The sequence below is a fragment of the Lagopus leucura genome, unplaced genomic scaffold (assembly GCF_019238085.1).
Source record: "Lagopus leucura isolate 7727_CA_CO unplaced genomic scaffold, USGS_WTPT01 Super-Scaffold_100001, whole genome shotgun sequence".
NCBI classification, from domain to species: domain Eukaryota; kingdom Metazoa; phylum Chordata; class Aves; order Galliformes; family Phasianidae; genus Lagopus; species Lagopus leucura.
This window is the reverse complement of record NW_024962262.1, coordinates 10,869,183-10,895,729: the sequence shown is the minus strand read 5'-3', so window position 1 is coordinate 10,895,729 and position 26,547 is coordinate 10,869,183. Positions and strand designations below refer to the sequence as shown.

The 26,547-nt window shown below is 39.3% G+C and overlaps 1 protein-coding gene across 4 annotated transcripts in view; it reads right to left on the bottom strand.

Annotated features, from left to right (window-relative positions):
* The window catches only part of INTS6 (integrator complex subunit 6), a 42,091-nt gene extending 17,192 nt beyond the window's left edge, over positions 1-24,899 (bottom strand). For 2 of the 4 annotated variants that reach the window (XM_042866891.1, XM_042866894.1), the window contains exons 1-4: positions 24,528-24,898; positions 24,256-24,333; positions 23,507-23,656; positions 5,578-5,667 (exon numbers count right to left, since the gene is read on the bottom strand). In XM_042866891.1, coding sequence (XP_042722825.1) covers positions 5,578-5,667; positions 23,507-23,656; positions 24,256-24,333; positions 24,528-24,638 — 429 coding nt within the window. In that variant the 5' untranslated portion in view covers positions 24,639-24,898. Of the gene's footprint in view, positions 1-4,519; positions 4,553-5,577; positions 5,668-23,506; positions 23,657-24,255; positions 24,334-24,527 lie in introns of those variants that run through there. The other 2 variants (XM_042866893.1, XM_042866895.1) reach the window with 2 other exon arrangements.
* Between the last annotated feature and the right edge of the window lie 1,648 nt (positions 24,900-26,547).

The following is a 26,547-nucleotide window of genomic DNA, read 5'->3' as shown; positions in this document are numbered from 1 at the left end:
GAACTAAATGATTTTTAGTTACTAATATTAAAAGATACCACCCAGGGACACAGAATAGATAGGGATAATTCATTTTGCTTTAGGTACCAATAGAAATAGTAGCAACTCAAGAGTTTCCAACTTTAAACACAGTTCACTAATAATACAGCAAAAATATTAATTAACAAGCAAAGATCATCAGAACATCTCAAATTCCTGTACAATTACAACTAGAGTTAACTGAAACAAGAAAACAAATCCATGCTTTAAAAGGCATTCAGAAGACATCACTTTTTGCAGTTACCTTATGCACAAATTAGTGGAGCAAAACATTTTAAAGTTTTAAAAAATAATCAACTCTAGAAAACCTGTACAGATAAACTAGGCTTATAACAAGTAATTACAGGTTTCAGAAAAATGAGACAAACCCCCAGCAGATGTTGCCACCATCAGTACAAGCAAAATCTTTGTTTTATTAAAGCAATGTAGCCACGAGGGTAGGAAAAAATCCCCAGAACAATGGCCAAGTAGTACTAACAGTTCCATTACCTCACCATGTGAAAGGGTTAAACCCAAAAGCAGAAACCCAAGAACAGCTGCTAGGATAAAACTCAAATGTTTTCCTTCTAACACAGCATTCAAAAAATTCCAAACCTGCATTTTATCTCTACTTCAGCATCAAGTTTCAAAGTTTGATGCAAGTCCACCAAAGATACATTTTAGTTCACAGTGACTGGTTAAGGAGTTTGCAAAAAGTTGTTGGAAAATGTTTCGGTTTTTTGTTTGTTGTTTTAAAGTTTAAACTGAAAGCACAGATCTTAATTACCAAATCAGAAACAAACTATTTCTGCTTATTTATTTGCAAGCATGTCATATTAGGAAAAATACATGCCTCCATCTTCGAAGAATAATTACTTTATGCAACCTCAAAGCCAGGTAGAAATGAGATAAAGCCATTCAACATGTCAGCAGGAATCAGAATATTGCCTTCTCAGAGCACCTCATAATTCCTCCTGAATCTGTTTTTGCTGTTACAAGCATACAGCATGTTGAAGAGCACCATTTTCCCCAAATGTCTGATGGGAAGTTGCTCAAGGGGTACTCAGCTATGTATGTGGCTTATTACTGATTCATACATGCCCTCCCCCTTTTTATGCAAACAGAACCCAAAACCTGCTCAAGAAAGGAAACTTACAGCTAAAAGAATAGCCAAGTTCTTCATAAATAGCCTCCAATCCCAACTGTAATATTCAATTGTAAGCACCACAAAGTCATCTACTGGGACTATTATTTAGGAGTCGATAAACTTTCCAACACAGATCTCAGCCAACAGATGAGTAAGATTTAGTGGTTCTGGAGAGCACATTTCCTTGGCAAAACATACCTTCATAGCAGCACTATATCTCTCCAGGCAGCACACATTACAAGGTTCCTGTCTGACCCTGCCCCAGTGCTATTCTGAGTTCAGTGCATCTCAGACTACAAAACCTTCTTTCAGCTCAGCTGGTTATAAGTGAGCAAACCCAAAAAAACAAAGCAGGTCACAGCAGCAGACCACTGCAACATGCACAAATTACTACCAGAAATGTTTTTAAAATCTAAGACCACATGCAAAGCCAGCAGTATTACATCATATGTCCTCACTCTCTTCCCTACAGTCTAATTTTGTTAAATTTAACATCCATGTTATTGGAGAAGTTGTAGATTCAAACCAGGCTTCATACTCCACAAATGTTAAGCTCTGTCTTTTCACACTCAGCACTGTTCATAGGTTTTGTTGCTGTTGTTTTGAAACAAACAAACAAAAAATCCTTCAAAACTAACAAGTATTTACCGTAGCACCACAACAAATGCATACCTAACAGAAAATAAAGTGGGCCGGAAACCTGCAGCTTGCATTTTCTTTCCCTGCACATTTCACATCTTTTCCTATTTTATCTTTCATTTCGGTTGTTGAGAGAAAGAACGAACAAGTGAAAAAGAAGTTATTTACCAACAATGGTCTTCAAGGCTGTCTGTGTTGAATAACACACAAGCGCCCTCATAACCTTGTAACTTAGTATTGGGAAACAGATTTGTTTTTATCTCAAGACTTATTTGTAAGAGTATACACAAACTCTACTTTTTCCTGAAGGCTTTTGTCGTACCCATGACAAGTAGATCTATAAAATTCCAAGCATACTCAGTATTGCACCACTAGAGGACAGTAGGATGAACAGCCAAGATTCAAGCCCAGCTGATAAGAGTCCTTCAGAATATCTACTTCAGATCCTTAGGAAATGCCAGCATCGGTTTCCTATTATTTTCTGTATTATCATTTGCAGTTAAAACAGAAAACCACTTCTATAGGACATAATTTCAGATCACAGAGACACCATCTCAATGACATGACTGATTTTGCTGTTCTAATGCTAACTATGTTAACTACAAGGAAGTGCACACCCAGCTAATAGTTGCACAGTATTCTCATCTCATGTGTTCTGGGCCTTGGCACCAAATACTGAAAACCCACCAACTGCTAAGAGAAATAACTTGGATGAGAAAGCATGGGAACACACAGAGAAAGGGATACATCACCTACTTGTTGCACAATTTGATTAGAAACCCAGATTTGAGTTTGAAAAGCTACTTTTAAAAATATTGTTGAGTATTTACAGTTCTTGATTACTGCTGAAAGTAAGGAGGATCTTGCCACTTGTCACAGTTATTACAGCCAGGATTTAAAACAAATCCTGGAAGGGCTTGATGTAGCAATGCCAATGGCTTTGGGATGAAGAGTCCAAAATTACCAATTCCTCCCATAAGAGTCTCCTGTAGCAGGAAGAAATCATAACAATGGCAACATATAGAGGACAAATAACACGACTGATGCTGTCTGCATAATCATGCATCAGTACATCAATGGGTCAATAAGCCAGTTTCATGCTTGCAAATGGGAGTTTAAAATGAAGTACATGTGGAAGGAAGATGTGGAGAGATATCCCAGAAGCTGCAAAACTTGAGAAGTATGATATTGGATTGACTAGCCATTAAATTATAACATTTTGTAATGCAAAGAGGAATAAGAAATCCTTTCAAGCAATTGAACATTTTCTAAGGGAAATATCAGGAAAAGGCAAAGACCAAATCTGAGGGACCATAACAGAAGTGAATGCCACTTCCAAGATTTTATAGCATCAGATTTATAATTAATGATGGTATTCAAACAGTGCGAGTCTCTCAGTTCCTTAAGTTATAACTGAATAAAAGTGAATCAAAGGAAGAATCTGCTCAACATGCCTCGCTGAACGTAGAACTGATGCAGGCACTTTTCAGTACCTCAGCACTGGTTCATTAGAAGTCAGTGTTTGAAGGACTGAGATTCTTAAGTCCTTTTAATGGGTGTTGGTACTGATGAGAGTTGCACAGACTGCACCGTTTGTCTTTAGTCTGAGACAAAGTGTTAAACTCCAGAGGGAAAGGACAACTGAAGAATTCAGCCAAGAATTCAGGCTCTGAAATAGAGTTTGACAGCTTATAGTAGGGCAAATGACAATGTTACAACAGTAATAAAGCCAATTTCATTGGTAAGAACGCAAATGTCCACCTGAAAGAAAAAGTTACCTTCATCTTTCCTACTGGCTTCACACAGGCAGCAGTAAGACAGTCCCCTGCACTTAGGCTTCTCTTGTAAAGGCTGAACACGTGCAATTTTCAACCTCGAGCGCATTTGCTTTAGAATCATAGAATCACAAGGTTGGAAAGGACATACAAGATCATCCAGTCCAACCATCCTCCCATCACCACTGCTACCACAAGCACCAAACCAAATCTCACAGCTCCTCATCCAGATGCCTCTTGAACACTGCCAGGGACGGCGACTCCACCACCTCCCTGGGCAGCCATTGCAGTGCCTGACCACTCTGAGACAGAAAGTTCTTTCTTATGTTTAACCTAAACCTCCTGTGGCCATTTCCTCAGGTCCTGTTTGTTGCCCAGGAGAAGAGGCCAAATCCCTCCCCATTACAACCTTCCTTCAGGCAGTTGTAGAGTGCAATGATGTCTCCCCTGAGCCTCCTCTTCTCCAGACTGAACAATCCCAGCTCCCTCAGCCATTCCTCATAAGACTTGTGCTTCAGACCCCTCATCAGTTTCGTTGCCCTTCTCTGGACACGTTCCAGGGCCTCAATGTTTTTATTGTAGTGAGGGGCCCAAAACTGAACACAATACTCAAGGTGCGGCCTCACCAGTGCTGAGTACCCACTGATCACCTTTATGTACCCTCACTCCACGATGTCAGTACCAGATTTTACAGCTTTGTCATTCAATATTGAAGTTGCTCATCCTCAAGGAAGGATTTACATGACTATTTGACCAGTTTTATCTTTCAAAAATAAAACACAGTATTCTGCTGTTAAGAGTGCTGCTACATACTGTAGAAAGCTTGTCTTCTCTTTAGTTTACACTTGCTCACCAAATTACAGTTAACACGAAGTTGCTATTCTACTTCATAACTTAGAAGGTTAAAAAACACAGTAGAAGTTTTATAAAAATAACCTACTTGATGTCTTGGGTCCAGGCATGCCTTTTCAGTTACTGGCTATGTCTATTTGTTAGTAGTCCATATAGAATTATCAAGTCATTCAAGTGTCTTCCTTCTACGTCAAACACGTTACAAAAATGCTCAAATATCACTTTCCACACAAGCAACTTCTGTAAGTGTTATCAGAATGCAATATAATAGAGTATTAACAGAGTAGAAGTTCAATAAACTGATGAACAATGATGTCTGATAAATTACTCTGTATACTCAAATGTGGTGTACCACATAAAAAGTCTGAATACTCCTCTTAAGTTTCAAGACAGGCATTTGAAAATTAGCCTTGTCCTTGAAAGGGAAATTAGTTTAGAGTTTTGTTTTTCTACTGCATGAAATAGATACTAAGACAGTCACACAAAGCCATCCTTCCTGATTTTTTTTTTTTTTTTTAACATCTTTTTAAGGAAATAATTCAGTGCAGTCATTAAGCTAAAACAGTCTGGTGTCTCAGCATTAACTGATTCTGAGTTGGCTAGATACTCAAGCAGATAATCCAATATATTAAGGCCTTTTAGTGCTTTAAAAACTGTACTACAGATTTAACTTGAAATACATTTCTTCCACTCTTGATTATAAGGATATTATTGATCAGATTGTAATCACTTTAAGAGCCTTGTGTGAACAATGTATTTCATATACTGCCCAGCAACAATTTTCTTTGGGAAATGACTACATTAAGTTGGATCTATATGTGCTTACATTTAGATCAGTTAAACATTTAGATGTTTCGAATAAATCAGTTTCTTCCACTAACATATTTTAAATGAACTCACTTGAAAGAAATAGTGAACTGAGTCTACTATACAGACCAAAGCTGCACTACATGCTTCTGTCACGTGATAAGAAAAAAGAGCAATTTAGATTCTGACAGTACTATTGTATAAAATTACTTCGAGATAAAGGAAAAAACATGCAAGTTTAAGCTATTAATGAATGCACCTTACAGTAGGATCATAAGTTTCTCCTCAAAGCAGTATTCAACTGTGTTTAGTACACTGCAAACAGAGATCAGATCTTACCTCTTCCTGTATTCCACTTGTTGTAGTTAATTTACTCCCATCAGTAACTGTTATAATTATTGCTGGCTCCAGAAAAAATGGGTTTCTTCCCTAAGAAAAGAAAAAAGTAACTTCATTTAAAATGATGCAACAAATTCATAAGTTTCGGTTCATTAAGCAGTCATTGACAAAACAGCAAGTGTTATTCTCATGTATGGTTCCATGGGTTTCTCAGACTTTTTACAGTTTGGCCATAGAAAGGTAGACAACACATCTCTACTCAGATAATTCAAACAAAATATGGCAAAAAATGATTAACAGAGGACTGGAAGAATAACACATACAGCAGTATTCAGACAGCCTTGCAGCTATTCAGAGGAGCAACTTACTCTCCAAATCAGATATGCCCTATTCTACCTGTTGCAGTTGATCTTACACTTGATTTAATTACTGCGTGACCAACTAAAGCATTTTCATAGCACCTTGTGATAGTGATTCTAGTGTTGACAAGTGTTCTATATATTAAGGAAAAACTTTTAAATGAACAGTAGTAGCTACTACTTTTTTTCCACTCAAGGAGTTCAATCATGCATGCAAGAAAACTTCACAAGAAAGTTCTTGAAAAAAATAAACCTTCTATAATGAATTACTTAAGATTCAAACATACAATCTAAGGCATTCTGTGTTCCAACCAAGTCATTCAACTGATTTATAACAAAAATAAGTTTGGTTTGCTATTGGTGCTTCCTTTTTATCTATTGCCAGTATGCTAGGAGTCTTCAGGCCCTTCTGAATAAGAAAGAGGATCCTAAATTAATCCACAGATGTGTCCACTCCTAGAAAAGTTAGTACACTATATCCTAGCCAGGGTTACAGACAGAATGGCCTAAGGGCCAGCACAATCTTTTGTTTATTGGGTCCTATTCTGTACGTCCAAGCTTAACACCTCATTTTTTCTTCAGAAAACAGCAAAGATAATGCCAGACCCACAGCCTAGTACCATTTATAAACAAACCCTCTCATGAAGGATTATAATTAATTCTGAAATAGTGGACATAATTAAGAGCTTTCAGTAAAAAGATCATTTAAATTATCACTTATATATATAATGGTTTTAAGTACTGATTGTTTAGATCAGAAATATCACTTCACTGAATTTGAAATCCATTTGGTAAGGGCCATTCATTTTTAAGCAGCAACACCTTTACCACAGACAATTTACTTTAGGCCAACAGAAAAATGAAAAAGCTATTTGCTCTGTTTTCTGAAGCTTAGTGAAGATTATAAGATTTTCTTTTAGAATAGCACTACATAAAAAACCTAAGCAAAACCAGAAATTAAACAGTGAAGATCAATTCCTTCTATGATAGGCAAGCTAGTTCATAATCTAATTTAAATAGCTACATGAACTTAAGGATTCCTACAATACAAGTAATTTTAATTGAAAGCAATTGAGGAATTTTTAGTCTCATTTAACTATGAAGAACACTTACGTTACTTTGCCAACTAGAATCATAGAATCATAGAATCTAGAAGCCTGGGTTGAAAAGGACCACAATGCTCATCCAGTTTCAACCCCCTGCTATGTGCAGGGTCACCAACCACCAGACCAGGCTGCCCAGAGCCACATCCAGCCTGGCCTTGAATGCCTCCAGGGATGGGGCATCCACAGCCTCCTTGGGCAACCTGTTCCAGTGCGTCACCACCCTCTGGGTGAAAAACTTCCTCCTAGAACTTCACCACAACTACAAAATAGCAGCAGGAAGCTAATTATTTTGAAACTGGAATAGTATTTGAAAAAGGGTTTCTAACTTGAGGAAAATAATGTTTCTCATGAACATAGACTTCTAAAAAAATACTTTCATCCTAGCTCAACAACAGATTATAAAAGGTGAATAAAAACACAAGATTTTAGATTTAGAACATTATGGTTTATACTCTTCTAGGTCAATATTCTGGTGTTCTGGCACAACTACATGACATTATGACATGGAATACCAGTAACAAAAATCATAAAACCACAACAAATTCTAAATATAATTATGGAAAATTTAGCCTCTGACATCATTAACTACAGTTCCTTATTATCTTAAGTGCTTCTCTGTAGCCCAATTATAATCTCCTAATCTTAGCCATCCAAAATTTAAGCCTTAAATTTAGGATCTTAGAATGATGAAATTCTAAAGAAGGAACAAAAATTGCACCTCCTCTACAAAAGTCTGAAGATTATAGGCATAGTGACTTCAGCCTTAATCTCTCATAATTTCACATGATAATGATCAAGATACTGTCTAGAATGCAAACATAGCAACTTATTTACAAAAGCTTTTTTTTTTTTTTTTAAACCAAAAAAGAGCAACACACATTTATAGCCAGAGTAACAACTGATTTGAGAATTTCAAAGACTAAGTAACTCTTTTCACACCAGGGCTAGATGTGGAAACAGTAGCAATTCACTCTCGCAGAATACTTCATATCTATGTAAGTACTAAGGGAAAGCTTTCCCTTGAAATCTCTTCACATGTGAAATTACCCATATAACCTCGAGTTCATCAAAAGAGCTACATATTATCCTTATGAGAAAGGATTTACAAAATGAAGCCGAACTACATGGCTCACCAGTGAATTAAAGACATGAGTTTGCCTAGCTGCACTTAAATTCACAGCCCCATATAATTTAGAAACATGAAGATCTACATTCCATCTAGAGGAACGAAAAATTAATTAGAATATACCAAGGGGAAAAAGAAATATATCAATAACATGCCCACTGTTTTTGGCCAAAAAAGTCAATGTCCTTAATTCTTTAAGACCCCTCCAGCCATACTCCTCACTTAGCCACACAAAGGCATACAAAGCCAGTATTATCAGGCATTCTTAAGAACAATCTCTTATAAATAAGCTTTCAAAACTCATTCAGTTTGGCAAAATGAAATTCCTGAAGACATTTACAACTTTTTTTTTTTTAAAGAGAACTGTACAGTTTGTTCATTAACATTTTAGAACTTCATCTCAAACATAATTTTTGATTGCCTTTCGATTTGAAATATGCTATTACAACAAAACACTGACTTTCCACATCTTAGAAATACCATGCTCTTGAAAATACCTAGCATTCTTACAGCAGAAACTCCAAAACAAGAATTCAGGGTTTCCCATTTCTTAAATAATATAAAGACAACTCTGCTTCAGTATAAGCAAACTTTGAAAACAAGAGCCTTGCTCACTACTTAAGCTAGCATTATACAGGCCTATTCCAACAAAGTAGAAGCAAAGATATTTCTGTTCCTGTGTTCTGCTTTCAGATAAATTACAACCATTGACAGGATATAAACATTTCAGAGTCTATAAACTCTGTTGTTACATTTATACTGTGGTAATTTGAGTCTCAATTTGTTCAGGTTACATTAAATAAGTGTTTTAAACTCCTATTTTAGTAAGATTAAAAAAGCAGGTTTGTTTATAGATAAGTATCTTGGAAAAACTAAATATTTTTCTAGCTGAAAATTCATCAGCAACTAGCTCCCATAAGGTCTCCAGCTAGTTGTATCACATTTGATACATACTAATTTGCTCATGCAGTACCCCTTTTTAATTCAATTAGCTCTGTTACCCAACTGCAAACTTCTCTGAATACAGCCTTCCTTATGAAGGCTGTATTGTGTATTTCCAGTGGTGGAAAAGCATACTGAAGAACCAGCACCTGAGGTTTTAGCAGCTGACCTATTTAACCACCAAGTACTGTGAAGTACTACAAGAGACGTGCCCTGCATTTTCAAGAGATAGTCACTGATGAGACCAAAAAACACAGTTTTAGAAGAAAACTTAAGAATGAGTATAAATATTAGGGCAATTCTGGAGGTTTGCTAGGCTAAAATTGGATAAGCAAGAAATCCAAAGCCCGAAAAAAACCAAACTTCTGTTATGCAATATGCATACTTCTCAACAGCTGATCACTTGAAGACTGCTTGTTCCAAACCACAAAGCAACTCCAGTTACATTAGATGCTATTTCTCCAAACAAAGTACTTCTGTGCTCAAATAATGAAAACAAAGAAAGAGCTGTGAACACCACGAAGCTTCTCACCTCTCAGTTCTCATAAGTCACAGCAAGAGACATGGCTAGTTCTCCCTGTCTTGTGTGCCATTTTTAAAAGGAGCCTTACACTGAGCCAGAAATGGATGAAATTATCAAGCCCAATTGTCTGGTTAAGACTGCCAGGACCAAAGATTCAATTTCATAGACAAGTTTAGTAACCACTTTCAGAATGATTAATATGCAGATGGATTTTTTTTCTTCTCCAAGTTGTACAGCTAAATCAATTCTAGAACAACCATGACCTGCAGTTGAACAAATGTACAGTATTTTACACTATTGTACTTGCAGCAAGAGAATATTTACTTAAGACTACCATCACGCATACATTTAAATATTGATTTCAATGTCATAAGTGTTGAAAAAATGAAAGAAATAGCTGAACTAGAGACATGACAAAAAATACCAAGTCAGAGACTAAAAATTGCATACCGACCAGGAATGACTACTAAAAATTCCAGATTAGTGACTTAGAAAGACTCATGTAAATTCCAGAGGCTAGAAACTGAAAAATATGCAAACTGAAGAGACTAATTTTAAAAGAACGTGTTAGTAGACATCAGAAAGGGAGTTCTCATGGAAAATTCTTCTCATGCTAATTTTCAGATCATTATCAAGTTCCTGAATGCAAATATGCATTCGCTTCAGTGATTCCAAAAGTTTAACAGGAGAATGAAAGTTCTATTGCTTGTCCATTACACATTTTTGCAGTAAATCCTTTTTATTTTTATTTTCAAAAATAACAGCCCTGACTGTCAGTAAAGAGATCTCAGTCATCTGTTCAAGAAATACAAGTGTGCACTTTTCAGCTCAATCCTCTTTTTTTTCTTCCTTCCGGATCTTAAAAGGTCAAAATTCTCATAAATGACAATGAGCATCTGTGAACAATCGTGGTGCAAAAACAGTTGTTTCAAATGAGATCTAAAAAAGACAGAATTATGGTAGAATTATTAGCAATTACACTGGAAGATCTGCACCTCCTACACTGGTAAAGACTTAAATACCAAAATGCTGAACTTGGATTTCAGCAAAATAAATGATCCTATCTATCATGTTTTCTTCCCCTCTCTTTTATATCTTCGCAATATCAATTATGCTCTAGCGTAACTATAAAGCGTTTAGAACATGAACACTGCCTTTACTGGAGACTTTTCATTGCTCAGTGCAGAAGATCATTAGAAAAACAGACAGGTATTTAACAGCTGCTCTGCACCAATATCTACACAAGAACAGCAGCATCTTATTCAACTTTTATCAGCATTCATTATCTTCTATTATCTCTGCAGAACCAGTTAGTATAGTCATGCAGGACTATAAATTCAATTCTATTTTATACATTACACAATTGTTTCTCAAGTCCCAAACACAGTTGAACACTCTGGCATCATACTAAAGTTTAAATGAATTCAAAATTGGCAATAGAACTGTTCACTGAAACTACTTTGCCTTACATTCATTTACAAATGAATGTAGTCACACTACAACTACACACATAAACATACACACTACAGTGCTCAAGAATAAGCTTTCTAGTTCAGTAGTAAATTTTCCTACTACTTGATAAAAAGCAACACTGCTGTAAACTGAAGCTTTTTCTGGTATTACACACAGGATTAAGATCTCTGACAAGCCAGATTTCATGCAAAAAGAGTTGCTAAGTCATCTGTTTTGCTACCTGTAAGATTCTAATATAGTCTTGACCGTGGTGATCGCTGAGAAGACAGTGCAGTAGCACCAATTTTGTTACTACTAGAATAGCATATCTGTACCATACATGAATTTCAAGATCACTTTCAGAAGCCTACAAAGTTTCATGAAAGCTAAATTAATCATTTCAAATTGTAAATAGGACATAAGTGGTTGAAGACTTATGAAGCCTCTGCTGATATCCGATTAATGGCAAAGAGAGACAATCAATAACAGAGTGGAATCTTATGAAATTAGGAAATCCAGGAATTCCACTACCACCAAAAAAAAAAAAAAAAAAAAAAAAAAAGTGCCCAGTATTCTTCTGAAAGAAACACAAAGAAGAGGATGAATTCTTACCATTAATTCTCATTCGATAGTCTATGTAAGCATCTGCAGTATGGACATACATTTTCTATTAAAACATCAAAATCTTTCTCACCCCTAAAGTATCCAAGATGTGAGGATTTATGTTCTACCTCCTCTGAAGCTAGGCAGCTGAGAATACTACTTCACACCCTTAGGTACAGGTTTCAGGAAGAACAAGGTAAAATAATCGTTGAAGGTCATTTGAGAGACTCTTTAATACCACCACCACCACACCCTTCCCCTCCCCCCCAAAAAAGAAGAGTTCCACATCCTGAAATAAAAGTGAATCAGAAACATAATAGTAGCAGACATGCAGTAACTAAAAACACCAGTGTGTCTGACAGAGGGATGTGGGAAAGAAAGAGGTTTGCCAAAGGAGTTTTGATTGACCTCATGACAAACACACGCTAAGAAGAAAACACCAACTTCCAACACCTCTCCCGATTCCCACATGTTAGGACTAGATTGGTTTTTATTGTACTTCCACTCCCATACAGTGAAGTATCTATAAGTCAATGTTTGGCCAAAATAAGTGAGATACTTACTCTCTAATAGGCTATGTTATCTAGTATTTTTACTCTGCAATTAGAAAGCCAGACAGCAGAGGGGGCACAAGTTACTAAAACCTCTCCTCAGAAGAGGTGATCGAGGAACAAGGAGATAAATGAGACAGCATTCATACAGAACATATCTCAAAATACATAGCAACAACTAAACACCCTTTTCCTCTGTGATTGCATATACCTAAGAAAAGGCTGAACAATTGTATAAGCAGAGATAAGCAGCAGCTGCTTACTGGATCCTAGCCTCTTAATCAAACTATCTTAATCTGTTAGCTCATGGTTTCTAACACCAAAGACAGTACAGACCATAAAACCAATTCCGTTCTTTTTGTTTGTTTGTTTTGGGTTTTATTTGTTTGTTGATTTGGTTTTTATTGCTGTCTATTGCTCTTATTCTACTGCCCATCCTTTGGAAGCTTCACTCACAATATTCAATTATATTCACCCCCCACACTTTCATTCTGAAGATAGGAAGAACTATTTTATCTTTCGGACAAAACCTTAAGAGCAACTTTAAGAAACAGTTTACTAGAACTTATCAAGATTTGAACTCACACTTCCACTAACTCATCAGGAAAATAATGTTCAAGCAGTCACGTTTTCTCCTGCACTCATTCACTCTCTGGAAGTCAGTATATTGATGGCTATGATTTTGCAGTAAGAATGGATACCACAGAAGAGCTTTCCTTTGTGATGTGATTTCAAAACCTGAATTCAGCAACATACAGCTATCCTTCTCTATAAGCTACAGGGAAGATATTACAGGCAAAATGATTTTTCATTTCCTAGAGAACTCTTCTTCAGCTAACTATGTTACAAATAGCTAAGAGTTACTCTTCCCATGTCCAAGGCATACAATAAACAGTTTCTTATCTGGAATGCTTGCAAAGGATTATGAGGTAGTTGAACAGCTTTTCCTTCATCTCTTACTGGCACTATAGATTAGCAGTAAACTGAATGATCTTCACACATGCAGGATATTGATTCTATGGTGCAACTGAAGTTTTCTGTATTTCAGGTGACTGGGAAAAAAAAAGGAATTGCAGGTTAAACAAAACAATTAGCAATGGAGAACACAAGTGTAACTTCCTCCTAAGCCATGCCAGAAATTACACTTATTAGCATAGCAGTTGCAAAATATAGGAATGAAGGGGGCATTCTTAAACAGGTTTTGCAGTTCCACTTAAGAAAAGGAGATGTTCAAGACCTGCCTGGATGCCTACCTGTGAGACCTGGTGTAGGGAACCTGCTTTGGCAGGGGGGTTGGACTCTATGATCTCTGGAGGTCCATTCCAACCCCTACAATTCTGTTATTTAAGGTATTTAGTAAAAAAAAATATATATATATATATATACATAGGATGAAAAGGTAATTTGCACCAGAGTAATTATTGAATATATCTTAGAATAATATTGAAGCTGCAAATATATTCTTACATCTTTTCTGTCCAGCTTGGAAGCCCCACAGCAAACTTCAGTGATCCAATAAGATACTACTTACATACTACAGGGACAAAACTACTGAATTACATATGAAATGAGATACCAAACTCTTTGTTTAAAAAAAAAAAAAAAATCACAGATTTTTAATATATGATATATATATAGAAGTACAAGCGCTCTGCTTGTTTTGCCTGCCCTTGCAAGGATGAGTCCTATAAGCAATAACTGCATTGTATACCTGTCCTGAAACGTGCAATGAAGTTATTCTGCAATTCTAGTATCATTTTTACAATGCTCATAACTTTGCAAATTCCAGGTTCCCAAGTCTAGCACAGAATCTAGTGAAGACTAATGCATACAATACTACCTAATTATGCACACTCAGTCATCTTGGAACTCTACTCAAAAGTTTGTCCTAAGAACAAAACCAAGATTAACAGCAGAAAACACCAAAAAGCAACTGAAAACAGCCTAAGAAGGAGATTCAATGCAAAAGATTATTCTGGAATATAAAGCCTCCACAGTGAGTAGTGTACATATGAAAACAGAAGGGAGATTTGTCAAGGAAGCATTTTTATAGACTTGGTACTGAATAATACAAAAATAATGAATACACAGTAGGATTAACTAGGACAGCAGACCATGAATCCCAAGATTCACAGATATTCTAAGTTCATAAATCACATAATTCCAAATATTTGTAAATCAGCCTCAAAAACATCACTTCGTTATAAAATTCTGTCCTGTTTCTTTTATCTAAGAGTAAATTTAATTGAGTTCTAAATAACATGTTATGTAAGTTATAACTTCTTGATTAACTTGTAAGTGCTCCAATTTAGGTTAGGTCCTTGATAAGTTTCAAAAACTATTAAGTCCTTGAATCTTTCACAAATTATGACAGGTAATTTAACATGATATTCTCAAAACAACAAGAACTACATGATGTTCTTCATATACAGTCAACTCCAGAAAGTAATAGTGAGCAACAGCAACAAAACTGAAAACAACAAGAAAAGCTACTAATATTTTAAACACATTAGCACCAAACTAACCGATTCAGGAAAATCCCCCAAACGGAAGAACTAATTCTGCATGAAATTGAAATATACAAGGAGGAAAACAACTGTGAGCACATCTTGCACCTTATTTTTAAGGTAATGGAAACCGTTACTTAAAAATAAAGATGCACCTTATTAGTTATAGATTTGTAAATGAATTGCTACTGGAATCACACTGAAGTTGGATAAATCAGCCAACAAATCCTGGTGGCTTCCAAAGTTGTTTGGCTAAATACAGTAAATACAAGCTGCTAAAGAAACAGCTTATATTTGAGCGTTTCATACACTTCTTAAAAACAGCTGATATAACTGTCCATGCCAAACATGACTTGATCTTTAAAGCCAACCCCCAAAAAACTGGGTTTGAAGATCATTTTGCTCATATTTTCTAAAAATATTTCTGAACCTTTTATTCTAAAAATAATTGACCTTGTCAGGCTTTGGATCAAGTCCCTAATTACTGCAGCCTTTCTGCTTCACAGCAATGACTTCACACAGCTAGGCCTGGTTCAGTCAGTGGAATTCACAGGGCTAGGACAGACCTCTGTCCTCCATGTACTGAAGTAGCAAATTTCACAAGTACCAGCCTACTGAGCAGGGAAAAATCAAATAACCAAAGTGGAAAAGCCAAAGAGATGCATACAAAAATCACCCTACCTTTTTGTAGGTTATCAACTCAGGTTAAAGATAATCTGACTGAAGGTAGAGTATTGACTCATGAATATAGGATAAATGATTGCTGCCCCAACACTTCCCAGTGATTCCCTCTTGAAGTTTATCACCACTACAGCAGGAACAACCTGGCTGTTAAAAAATTGATTCTGACCCACTTAAGTTCATAGTTCAGCTTATTAACGTATCTGAATCAATCACTAGTTTAGTTTAATTTACTTCATGAAGTCACAGTCACAATTTGCTCCTAGTTTGGCATAACTATGAGTCCAGAAGTTCAGGAGTGGAGCAGAGCACACAGCTAGGATGGGTGTCACTTCAGCAGTCCTACAACAATGCACAAAGTGAAGTGAGTGCTCTGGGATTTAAAGTCCATGGGTGGAGTATTTGGTGAAGGAAAGATGAACTCATAATATGAGAAATGGCTATCTTCAACTAAAGCAACAATGTCAACACCTTAAATTGATTCCTGTGACAAATATTCTGGATTTGTCCAATGCAGCCTTTTGTCTCAAGGAGACATTGGCAAAAATGCACAATATATTCAGACCATTTATCCTCAAGAACTGTTACTGAATGAAATCAGGTTAACACCCTGCTCTCCACAAGCAGGCACAGTTACATGCAGACTGAAAAAATCCATGAATTAAAGGGAATGGACACTGGACAGATACCAAATATGACTATTCAGGCAAAGGTTTACTGGATGAGTCAACAACTGAACACTAAGCATGATTTGCAATATTTATGTCCTTGAATAACTGTCAGAACTGCATACTAGAGAACTACTCTGCTCCTGCTAGATCAGTTTTGTATAACATCCCCAAGCTTAAAGCCATGGAACAACACCAGACATAAGCAATACTTATCTGCTATTCTAGTTATCTAGTCATCAATGCTGCCAGGCCCACGTTTTAGAGTAGGATTGGCTTTTGACAAAACCTCTCATCCTCTCATTCAAATAGAAGCCTTATTCAGTTTCTTAGTCATACTCATTCATATTTCCAGCCTAAAGTTGCCATCTTAAAATTAAATAATTTCTATATTTTATGTATATATATATACATATATATATATACTATAATTTAAATATTACCTATTTTAATTCAGCTGTAGGCACAAACCCAATTTCCCTACTGAAAAAATGTAGGCTTAAATCTACAGCAGACTGCAGATTTATGTGAGCCAGGGCAAATCAATTAACTGAGGCAGAGGCACTACCTCTAGAATAAAAACAACAGGTGCTTAGATAACATTCTTGAGTTCTCATTATTTTAAGATAAAAATTGCTATATGTTTTTGAAAAATCTAGTCCATTAGGGGTCAGCTTTACAGTACTGGGATTACAGGCAGCCCTTCTTAATTTTTAAGGTAAAGCATACAAGCAATAATAAGCACCTGAAATCCTATTTGCTTTCAATATTTGGCATTAGACTAGTATCAACACATTGATACATAGAAAATACTTCATAAATACACACAAACCACTTCCTATCTGATGTTGTAGCTTTTCTTGAAACGAGACTGGGCTATGCTTAGGACAACAAAAATTAGCACCATAATCACATAATGCAAACTGCATACTTGATGGAGTTCTGTATTAGCCAGATGCTAATGCTCACAAATTTTATGAAATTCCAATCTGTTGCACAAACAACAGCTGAAAACAACTTGATTAAAGGGCCACACAGTATGATGCTAAAAATCGCAACGTGGAGTGCAAACATTAATATGTTCTCCAACTGGTAGATGCAGATATGGAAATATTCCGTGAACCAAAAGACACACTGTGCCATTACAGGCACAAATACACTACAAAAAGAAAAAAAAAAAAAAAAAGCAAGCAGGGCTCCTAAGCAACACAATTAGTTCCAAATGAACCTCAGTCAAATAAAGTCAGACACATAACAAACAACAGCACTTCCCTTCAGACTTCAGAGGCATGGGCTGTCCAACTACTCAGTAAAAAAAAAATAAAAACTTAAAGAGAATACAGTGATAAACACTGGGGAAAAAAATACTTTGTGTTTTATAAAATGACCAATCTCTGCCTTTGAACGTCCCTAGCAGTTGGCTCCGATGAAGCACAAACATAAGGAATACTTCACCTAGAGAGGACACATACCTTTAAGCACCTAAATAAGAAGGAGAGTATATCCAGGGAGTTCATACTGCGGCAGATATGAGGTTCAAGATAAAAAGGCAAGAGATACAATATTGAAACTCCAGACTGTCCTCTTCTGACTTGCCAGAGAGGCCAAGGAGCAGCCTGACACAGACACCTACAGCAGCTGCTGAAGTGCTGGCAGCCTGCCCCCACCTGATCCCTAAAAATCAAAGTCACTGCTGACATATTATGGCACTGACCCTTCCAAATCCAATTTATTGAAATATCAAGCACTTAAAGAATCAAAGCAGCCAAAGCATATTTGATATTCAGAACATGAGGAAGTATCTCAATTCTTCCTGCTAATGAAAGAGATGGATGAGATCATTTTAACCAGGAAAAGCACAGCATTCTGTGTAAGCTTGCTTTAACTTTTGATTCTTCCTTAAAAATGTACTGGATTTACAGTAGATGAGTGATTTTAACAACACCTAAGTCTGATGCGATTATTACTCCTGAGACTCAGTGAACTTTGTGAGTCTGGGAAGGCTAAAAAGAACGCAGCCCCCCTGGCAAGTGGAAAAAGATGTCATAGTGCTCACTAAAAGATATGATAAAACAAAACTACCTACAAATCAGAATCATTTTAAGTATGGACTAGATAACAGACTCGTAAATTACAGACTAAAAACTATAAATTAGGAAACTGTGCTTAACTTCATCACATAGGAGGTGAAAAAGATTGATTTTCACCAGCACTTCAAATAAGTCTTCGACATAATAGGCATTAAATCTATGCTAAGGCCATTTCTACTTTATAGGATAATTCAGAATCCTGTATTTTCTTTAAGTATTTCTGACATTATACTTCAGTTTGCTATGTTTTATTTCTGTTGTCTGAAATTCTCCCCTTTATGTTTATTGGGAAAGGTGAAAGAGAATGGGAGATCTCCACCAGGAGTGTAAAGATCTGCCTCTACCAACACGAAAAGCAAAGCGCTGTGTAACCATGCAAGCATGACAAAGCAGGAAATGCTTATCTAAACTTTGGTTCCAAATTTGGATGCACATTAACACAAGCCACTCCAGTGCAGTGTTTGTGACCCCAAAATGCCAAGACAAAAGGCATGCTTGATGGATTTTGACTTTTGGAAGCAAAGAATTCCAGTAACAATCCTCAAAAAATAATCAGAAAATAAAACTATTCAATAGAACATGTCACTGCAAAAGCATAACATATGTAAATACCAGGGACAAGATTTCATATGAGCGTTTCATTCTCTTTTTAAGCTCAGCATGTTTTAGGGCACAGATGTGCAACAAAGGAGACGACAGCCTACAGTGTGTGACTTAAAAATTGAAGTGCACCTACAAGCACAATCAGAATTGATCTCCTAGGCACACTATCTACCTGCACCTGGAACATAATCATATTTAAGCTATTATGGCCAAACTTGTCTCTAAAAACCAACTCTAAGCTTCACTGTGTGAACAAATCAGCACTAGCGCTACCCTAACTGCAAATGGGCCTAACCTTGTGTTCAGAGAAATGCAGAGCAGCAACTAACCTATGCTTAGATTGTTTGATGTTCATGCATTGTATGAATAAAACCTCTGGAAAAAAAAAAAAAAAAAAAAAAAAAAAAAAGATTAATTAAAGCCATTGAATGCAGGGCACCTTTCAACTTCCAAATCAGAAATGGGTGTTTCTAACCCTTTCTAAAATACCCATAAACAATTCACTTCCACTTGGATTTATGTTAGTTTCAAAATGTCTTAATACACTTTTCCAGGTGAAATACGATGTAGAAAAAAAAGTTCTCACTAAAACTGGGCACAAACAGTTCAAGACACCAAAAATGTAATGCATTTTTTAAAAGAGGGAGTGCACCTTTCTCATCAGTGGGAATGAAAATTACATCTCTCAAATCCACTTGGAAGTATTATTGTTGGCCTTGTTGTCTCCAAACAACTATGTTAGCATGTGCTTTTGTACCACTGTGTTTAACATGTGAAATTCATCCCTAAGCCAGTTTGTCCATATCAATAATTATGCTGCTGAAGAAACGTGCAATTTGAATTAATGAGATAAAAAGCTCATTATCTGCTATTGAAAAGTTTTCCACTAGCAATACTGAAATGGAATTTCATCCCAAAAAAGGAAAAATAGGAAAAAAAATACCAACACAATGACTTCGAAAATCCTTAAATGCATTTCATCCTCTCAAGCCTCATTTGATATAATACTGAAAAAAATACTAAGAGACCTCCATTAAGCAAATAATAGAGAAAGCGAAACACAGGGTTTCAGATAATCAGAGCTTCAGCAATTTCAAACATCTGTCAGATTCATTTTCAGTAGTGCTGTGTTGGTCCTTTGCATGCAAGTTCCAAAATACCAGTGATGCATTTCACCTACCTTAGCTTTATTGCTCATTCTTAGATACTTGACTAGAAACTGCAAACTGAAGTAAATAGCTGGTTCAATTCAGCCACTTGTTTATATTTTGCTGTGTTATATAATAGATACATTTGTGTTTTCTGTTTTCACAGAAAGAATAACTCCAGAAACACATCACTAGTGTTTACCCTTCCATTATCTCTAACAAGCTGCATTTGTTTGTAACACTCAAAAATATTCAGTTAAATTGTAACTACACTGCTGAACTTGTAACTCATACCTCGCAACAAGTCATAGCAGTAAGGAGTATATTCCAAAAGGATGGAAAATCTGCTAGAAATAGATTCAGTTTTTGTCTACCCAAAACAATGGGGAAACTGAACTGGGGAAAAGATGGCAAAGGGAAGTCAATTAGCTAAAATCAGGCTAATGAAGTACTATGCTCTGTGTGATATGAAAGTGAGCCTACTGAACTGTGCATGTTTAAATTGGTTTCTTCCTAAATATATCAAAATCTTGTGAATTTTACCAAATTTTTCTTTTCCTTTTCTATAATAATGCAGGAGGTGAAGAGGATCGTTATTTTCAGCAAAAAGCTGACACCTTGTTTGAATGTTCATTCTTTTGCTATTATCAGGACAAAACACAGTATGTGCAAGAAATTACTGGACTCAAGAAATATAAAACAGTTCATCAGTCTGCAAGTGCTGTAAAAATTAAAGGAATACTCACCTGAAAATATTTACTTCCAAAATCCCTAATAAGCTGACTGTTAAGAATATAAAACTATTTTCCTTTTGTTTGCTTTACTGCCTCCTTGTGTGTGTGTGTGTGTGTGCTGTTGACAGAAGCCTTCAAAATCTGATGTAAAAAACCCCCAGGTAAGACAAAGGGCTTATAAAGACATACTATAGCATTAATATCAGAAACAGCTTTTAAAGATATCTTCCAGATTCTTGATAATCTAATGAAGCTGACTGTGTCTCTTTAAGATCTGAACATGAGATACTATTATCAGCTAATATAGCTGTATGCTCAATCATCATGAGCAACTGAGTACTTATTTACTGAAAAAGTAATAATGGTAAATACTCATTAAACTATAAACATTAATTTTCCAAGAAAACATGAAAGAGATTTTTCTCAATTTCACAATGACCAGTCATCACTCTTGTTCAGGAAGTCAGCTGATGGAGAACTCTGGTCTACTTAGAAAGAAATCAAGCATAGTGAGTCACACTGCCATTTAAACAAACAGTACAAAGTTAGTGGGGAGACAAGACATCATGCTGCTGGATGACTTCAGCAAACAACCCCATTGTGTTCATAACGTGTCTTGTCATTTTTATGTATAAGTATTTGTTTTACAACTCATACACATGAAACAAATGGAAGATTGTCCACACAACCAAAAACCAAGCACGTTAGTGAAAAGATGTTGAGATTTTTTTCCAGATAAAAGCTCAACTAATGTTTGGGCTTATTACTTCACATAGCAACACACCTAAAATCTAAATGTTGCGTTTCTCTAAAATTATCTGCTCCTCCACTCTAAGATAATCACCCTCCATTTCACTACATTTAAGTAAAATACTCAAATATTCTAATATCTTAGTATTTTTAATTGACAAAGAAATAAGTGAATCTGAGTTTTAAAAAATATATTTTGAATGTCACTGAGAATTCTGGCGATTTTTATTATCCTGACTTCATATGCCTCTCTTAGCACATACATTTAGATACAGATTTCTCTTAAGACATTCAGGTAGTAGACTTCAACAATAAGAAGTCTAATGGATAACATGAGCTATTACTCAAAGGCCAATGTGAACTTGAGGCAAGTGAACTGGCCTGCATCTCATCCTGTGAGTGCCGACAGACCAGCAAAGAGCTACAGAATTTAATTAGATTTATGAAAATCTGCTACTTTGATTAGTAGAGCCAGAATGGGAACCAGACACTTCAGCAGCAGATGATCTGGCACTATTTTTGCAGATGCTTAAAGTCGTCAAAGTTCTACTCAGTCACTTGACTGTGCATTTGGACACCTCTTCAGCAGTCTGCTCCATGCATGGAACAGAGCAAATAGCATGCCTAACCACAGCGGGTTCAAGCACAGAGAAAGACCCCCAACCAAAAACTAGACAAAGCTACTGTTTCACAGACAAAAGAGCATCAACTTGCAATAATGAGAACTACTAACTGGCCAAAATAGTCACGACCACTCAATTACCCACTTGACTAAGTACTCAAGCCTAGCTGGTTCACTCAGTGCAAATTATACGACACGGATTTCATATATTTTTTCATTGTCAGTAGCAATGGTAAAGAGCACGTATTTCATGTATGTGTCTACTATGGTAAATGTTCCAAAAAGCTTCACATTGCTAATGTAACTAAGAAAAATGGCAGAAAATGGGAAAGATTAGCACACAAAAGAGGACAGCAGATGGTAATAGACAAAAAAAAAAAAAAAAAAGCTATGTGTGGAACTAGCACTCTTTTTTTTTTTTTTTTGAAGTTTCATTACCAAACTGGCATTTTACAAATGCTTAGACTCACTTAGTCACCTAGTGGCAAAGCCATACAGTGTAACATGAGAGAGATCTCCTTCCCAAACAAACATGGCGTGTTATTGGAAACTGCACTCAGACTGGAAAAGGGAGGGAGAAAATGGGGACTTATTTCCACAGCCACACTCCCATGTTAAATACCAAGAGCAGTAACTAATCCTCAGATAGCAGACGAAGCATTACATGAGAACAACAAACGAAAAGGGGAGATTCACTTTAGTACATCCCACGTGAAAAACATGGGATATACGTTGCCCAGTACTGGCAACATCTTCTACGCAAAACAAATCCAGGGTTTGATCCAGTGCCAGAAAGAACTGGGTATGCTTCTTAAAGTGCATATTTAACCTAGAGTTACTGGCTTGTAGCAAGTCATACTACCAAGCAAGGGAACAGTGGCCCTTCCCAGAAGTAGTCCTGCTTTAAAGGGATGGCTGTAATACAAGCATTTGAAAAGCAGAGCTTTTGAAGGTTCTCATATAAACAAAAAGGAATATGAAAATGAGGGTATTCAGAGAAATGTTGAAGTAAACTCACTGGAAAATAAAGGATTGAGAAAGATGTGCTCAGCTTAGTACTTCAGGTGTTTTAGTGCTGTCAGAAAAAAAGCTCATCGCCCAGATTGTACTTAACTGATCATACAGCACTGTATACAGAAATCAAAGTTTTGAAGACCTCACCGGGCTCATCAGTTAAGGTTCTGGAATTTGTTACAAAAAAAAATTACAGTTTAACTGAGAAGGTCAACTTGGAGCTTACTCTGTAGTTTTAAAAAAAGAGTAGTGAGTAAAATAGGAAATAACAATTGGGCACAGAACTGTAGTCAGTACCTAAACTTCTTCAGACTGTCTGAGCTCTGTTTGCTTTTGATGAAGCCCCTGTACTTAATACTTCACGAAGACACTACTTTGGGCAACAGGTTAATTGGTGCCTGTGGGAAGCTTGTGTCTTATGATTTTTCCACCTATTACCAGTCAACCTACCTGCCCATAGTTGTCTATGCCAGTTACTAATCTATTTAAGTTTAATAAATCAAAAGCTGTTCTTAGGGACTGGCCAAGAGTTGTAAGTCCTTCAGCCTGAAGGTTTTTCAGTTCATTCATGAACGTCGCATGGTTTTCCTTCCAGCCAGCCTGAAAAGAGAAACGCGAGAAGGCTTATTGGTGGGACGAGCTCGGGACAGGAGCCTCCTACGGGATCGAGCTTTTCTGTTGGCTAGAACATCTCCCTTTAACGCTAAGAGAACACCTCCGAAGTTACCAATATTCAGTATTACGAGGAAAAGACGGACTTAACACTCCGTGCTCATCGAGTATTTGTTAGAAGGGACGGGTTTCTGCGAAGCCACACACACAGACACGAAGGTACCTCCACACAGGGCTCGCGACCCCCGCAAGGCGATGCCCAGCGGCTTCAACCCCCGCGTCCCGCAGCCCCCGCCCCCGGAGGGTTCTCCTCTCCCGCCCCTTCCCCGCCGAACTCTCCTCGGACTTGCTGTCACTTCTCCCAACTTAAGCACACCTCCCCCACAGTTCAGTGCCGCTCACACACACCACACGGGGGATATAAAAAAAAAAAAAATGTCGGCCATGTTGATGTCAGCGCCGCCGCCGCCGCTGCCCGAACCCGTGCGTGCGCGGCGCCGCGCGGCCCGGCCCGACCGAGGGGGCGGCGCGGCGGGGCAGGAAGGAGGGCCGGGGGGCGGCGGGGAGGGAGGGGGGAGTGGGGTTACCTTGATGGCGTACGGAGGCTCCTCGAAAGTGACCAGCATGTACCTGTCTCCCCTGCTGGCCGGGTCCCGGGCTCGGAGCTGCGGCGCGGGGACAAAGCGGAGGGTGAGGCGAGAGGAGGCGCCGGAACCCCCCCGGCGCGGCGCGGCGCTGCCCACCCCCCCGTCCCCCCCACCGTCTCACCCGCAGCCCCCCGCGCCCCCGGCCCGCAGCCCCCCGCCGCCCCCTCCCCTCTCGCTCGCTCTCGCCTCCTCTCGCCAGGCAGCGCCGGTACCTTCATGAAAGTCTCTACAGCGCCTTTGGCTATGTCCAGATAGGTGGTGCCCAGATGGGTGCGCTGGTTCATGGAGGCGGACGTGTCTATCAGGAAGAGTAAGATGGGCATAGTGCAGAGGGGCCGGCGGCCGGGCGGCTACATGGACAGCGGGCGGGAGGGAGAGGGGAGGCAGAGGGGAGAGCGAGGGGAAGAGGAGGAAGAGAGGCAGCCGGGGTCGGGAGAGGAGCGAGTGGCTGTGAGTGCTGTGCACGGGAAGGGCCTCCCGCTGCCCCTCTGCCGAGGCGGGGGAAGGGGGCAGCGCTGCCTGCCCTGCCCTCCTTTGTGTGAGGGGCCTGCCCAGCCCGGCACGGGCCGGGTGCTGCGGGAGCGGCGGGGAGGGCTGCGCTGCTGCTAATCTTCCCCCCCGCCACCACCGTCCTCCTCCACCGCCGCCCGCCCTCCCCTCCCCCTGTTGATGTTACTCAGAAGTTTCGGGCGGACCAGCCGCAGCCCGACCGCCCCGGCACTTTCTCTCTCTGACTGAGGCGCTTCCTCGCTCGCCGCCCGCTTTTAAGGGCGCCTGGGCAGGTCGGGGCCCGCCCCTGAAGGACACGTCCCCGCCCCACGTGACCGCCTCCCGGCCCCGCCATAGGGCTTCTGGTGGCCGCTCTATTAGCATATTCAAATCGCCAGGGGAGGGCGGGGCAGAGCGGCGGGGGGGGTTGCCTGGAGCCGCTGTGGGAGAGGGCGGTGGGGGAGCGCGCGTACGAGCGCCGCTGCCGCGCATGCGCAGTGGCGGTGGGGTGAGGGGGGTGACACAGGCGGCGATCGGGGGGCGCCGCTCCTCCGAAAATGGCGGGAGGGGGCGCCCCTCTGCCGGGCCCCGGGCGGACAGCGCCCCGTCGAGGGGCTGCGGCCGTGGGCGGGAGCCCGGCTGGGGCCAGGGCGGGGGACGGCGGTCGCCAGGGTGGCGGGGTTGGCCCGGGGGACCGCAACCCAGCGGGGAGGGGACGGCGGCGGTTTGTCCCCGCGGGTGAGTCACGGTGAGGGGGGAGAAGGGGCGGGCGTTGCCGCTGCCGCTCCCCTCGAGGCCGCGGGAACGTCCCCGCGCGGAGCGGAGTCCCCGCCTGCCCCGGGGTGGGGGCTGAGGGTCGGCGCGTTGATCCCATCCCATTCCAGCCCAGCCCCTCCAGGCCGTCGTTCGGCCGTTGCTTGCGCTCGTCGCCCTCCGAGGCGTGAAGGGCGGTGCTCTCCGTTTTATTTTCGAGGGGGTTGGCGGACCGCCCTACGGGCTGTGAGGGGACGCCAGGAGCCCGGGCACGGACCCGCGGAGCTCAGCGCCGGGCTCGTCGTGTGGTGAATTCCCAGAGACCCGCTCTGGTCTTTCACTTGGTGGAAAAATAAAGAAAAAAAAAAAGATGAAAAAAAAAAAAATTGGCTGCCCTTAGCTGTGACCTTTTCCCTACGCGCAGGCAGAGTTTAACACCGGTGTCCCTTTGATCCGTGCTCGGGCACTCCGAATTTACTTCCTATAAATCGCATCACTGTGGAGTGTTTCCAGCCAATTAATGCCTAAGATTGAGCTCTCCGTCCTTAGGAGGTTTCTGTTTGTTTTTCCCCACAATTGTGCCTGCGCCTTTCCTGCTCTCCCAGCCTCGGAGAGCTGACTCCAGAGCCATTTCTGAACATAATCTGTTCAGGAGATTGCTCTGCTTCCTCTCTGGCTGATGTTTTCCCCCGATCCAGCTGATGTGCTCCCACAGCCACTGCTCTAGAAGGTACGAAGCCACTGTACTCCTTCTCTCAAGATAAAATTGGCAGTGTCCTGGTTTGAATCATTTCATTCTTCCAGGCAACATTTCTGTCTTGTTAGGCAAGAGCTGTTTTTGGCTTTTTTTTTTTTTTTTTTTTTTTTTTTTAAGACTAATGAAATATTAGCATTTAGTTTCTAGGAAGGCTGGAAAGACAGAGGAGAAATCACATTTCCATTACAGGTTTTTATACGTCCTTATTGCTGTGAATAGATATTTTGGCTTTC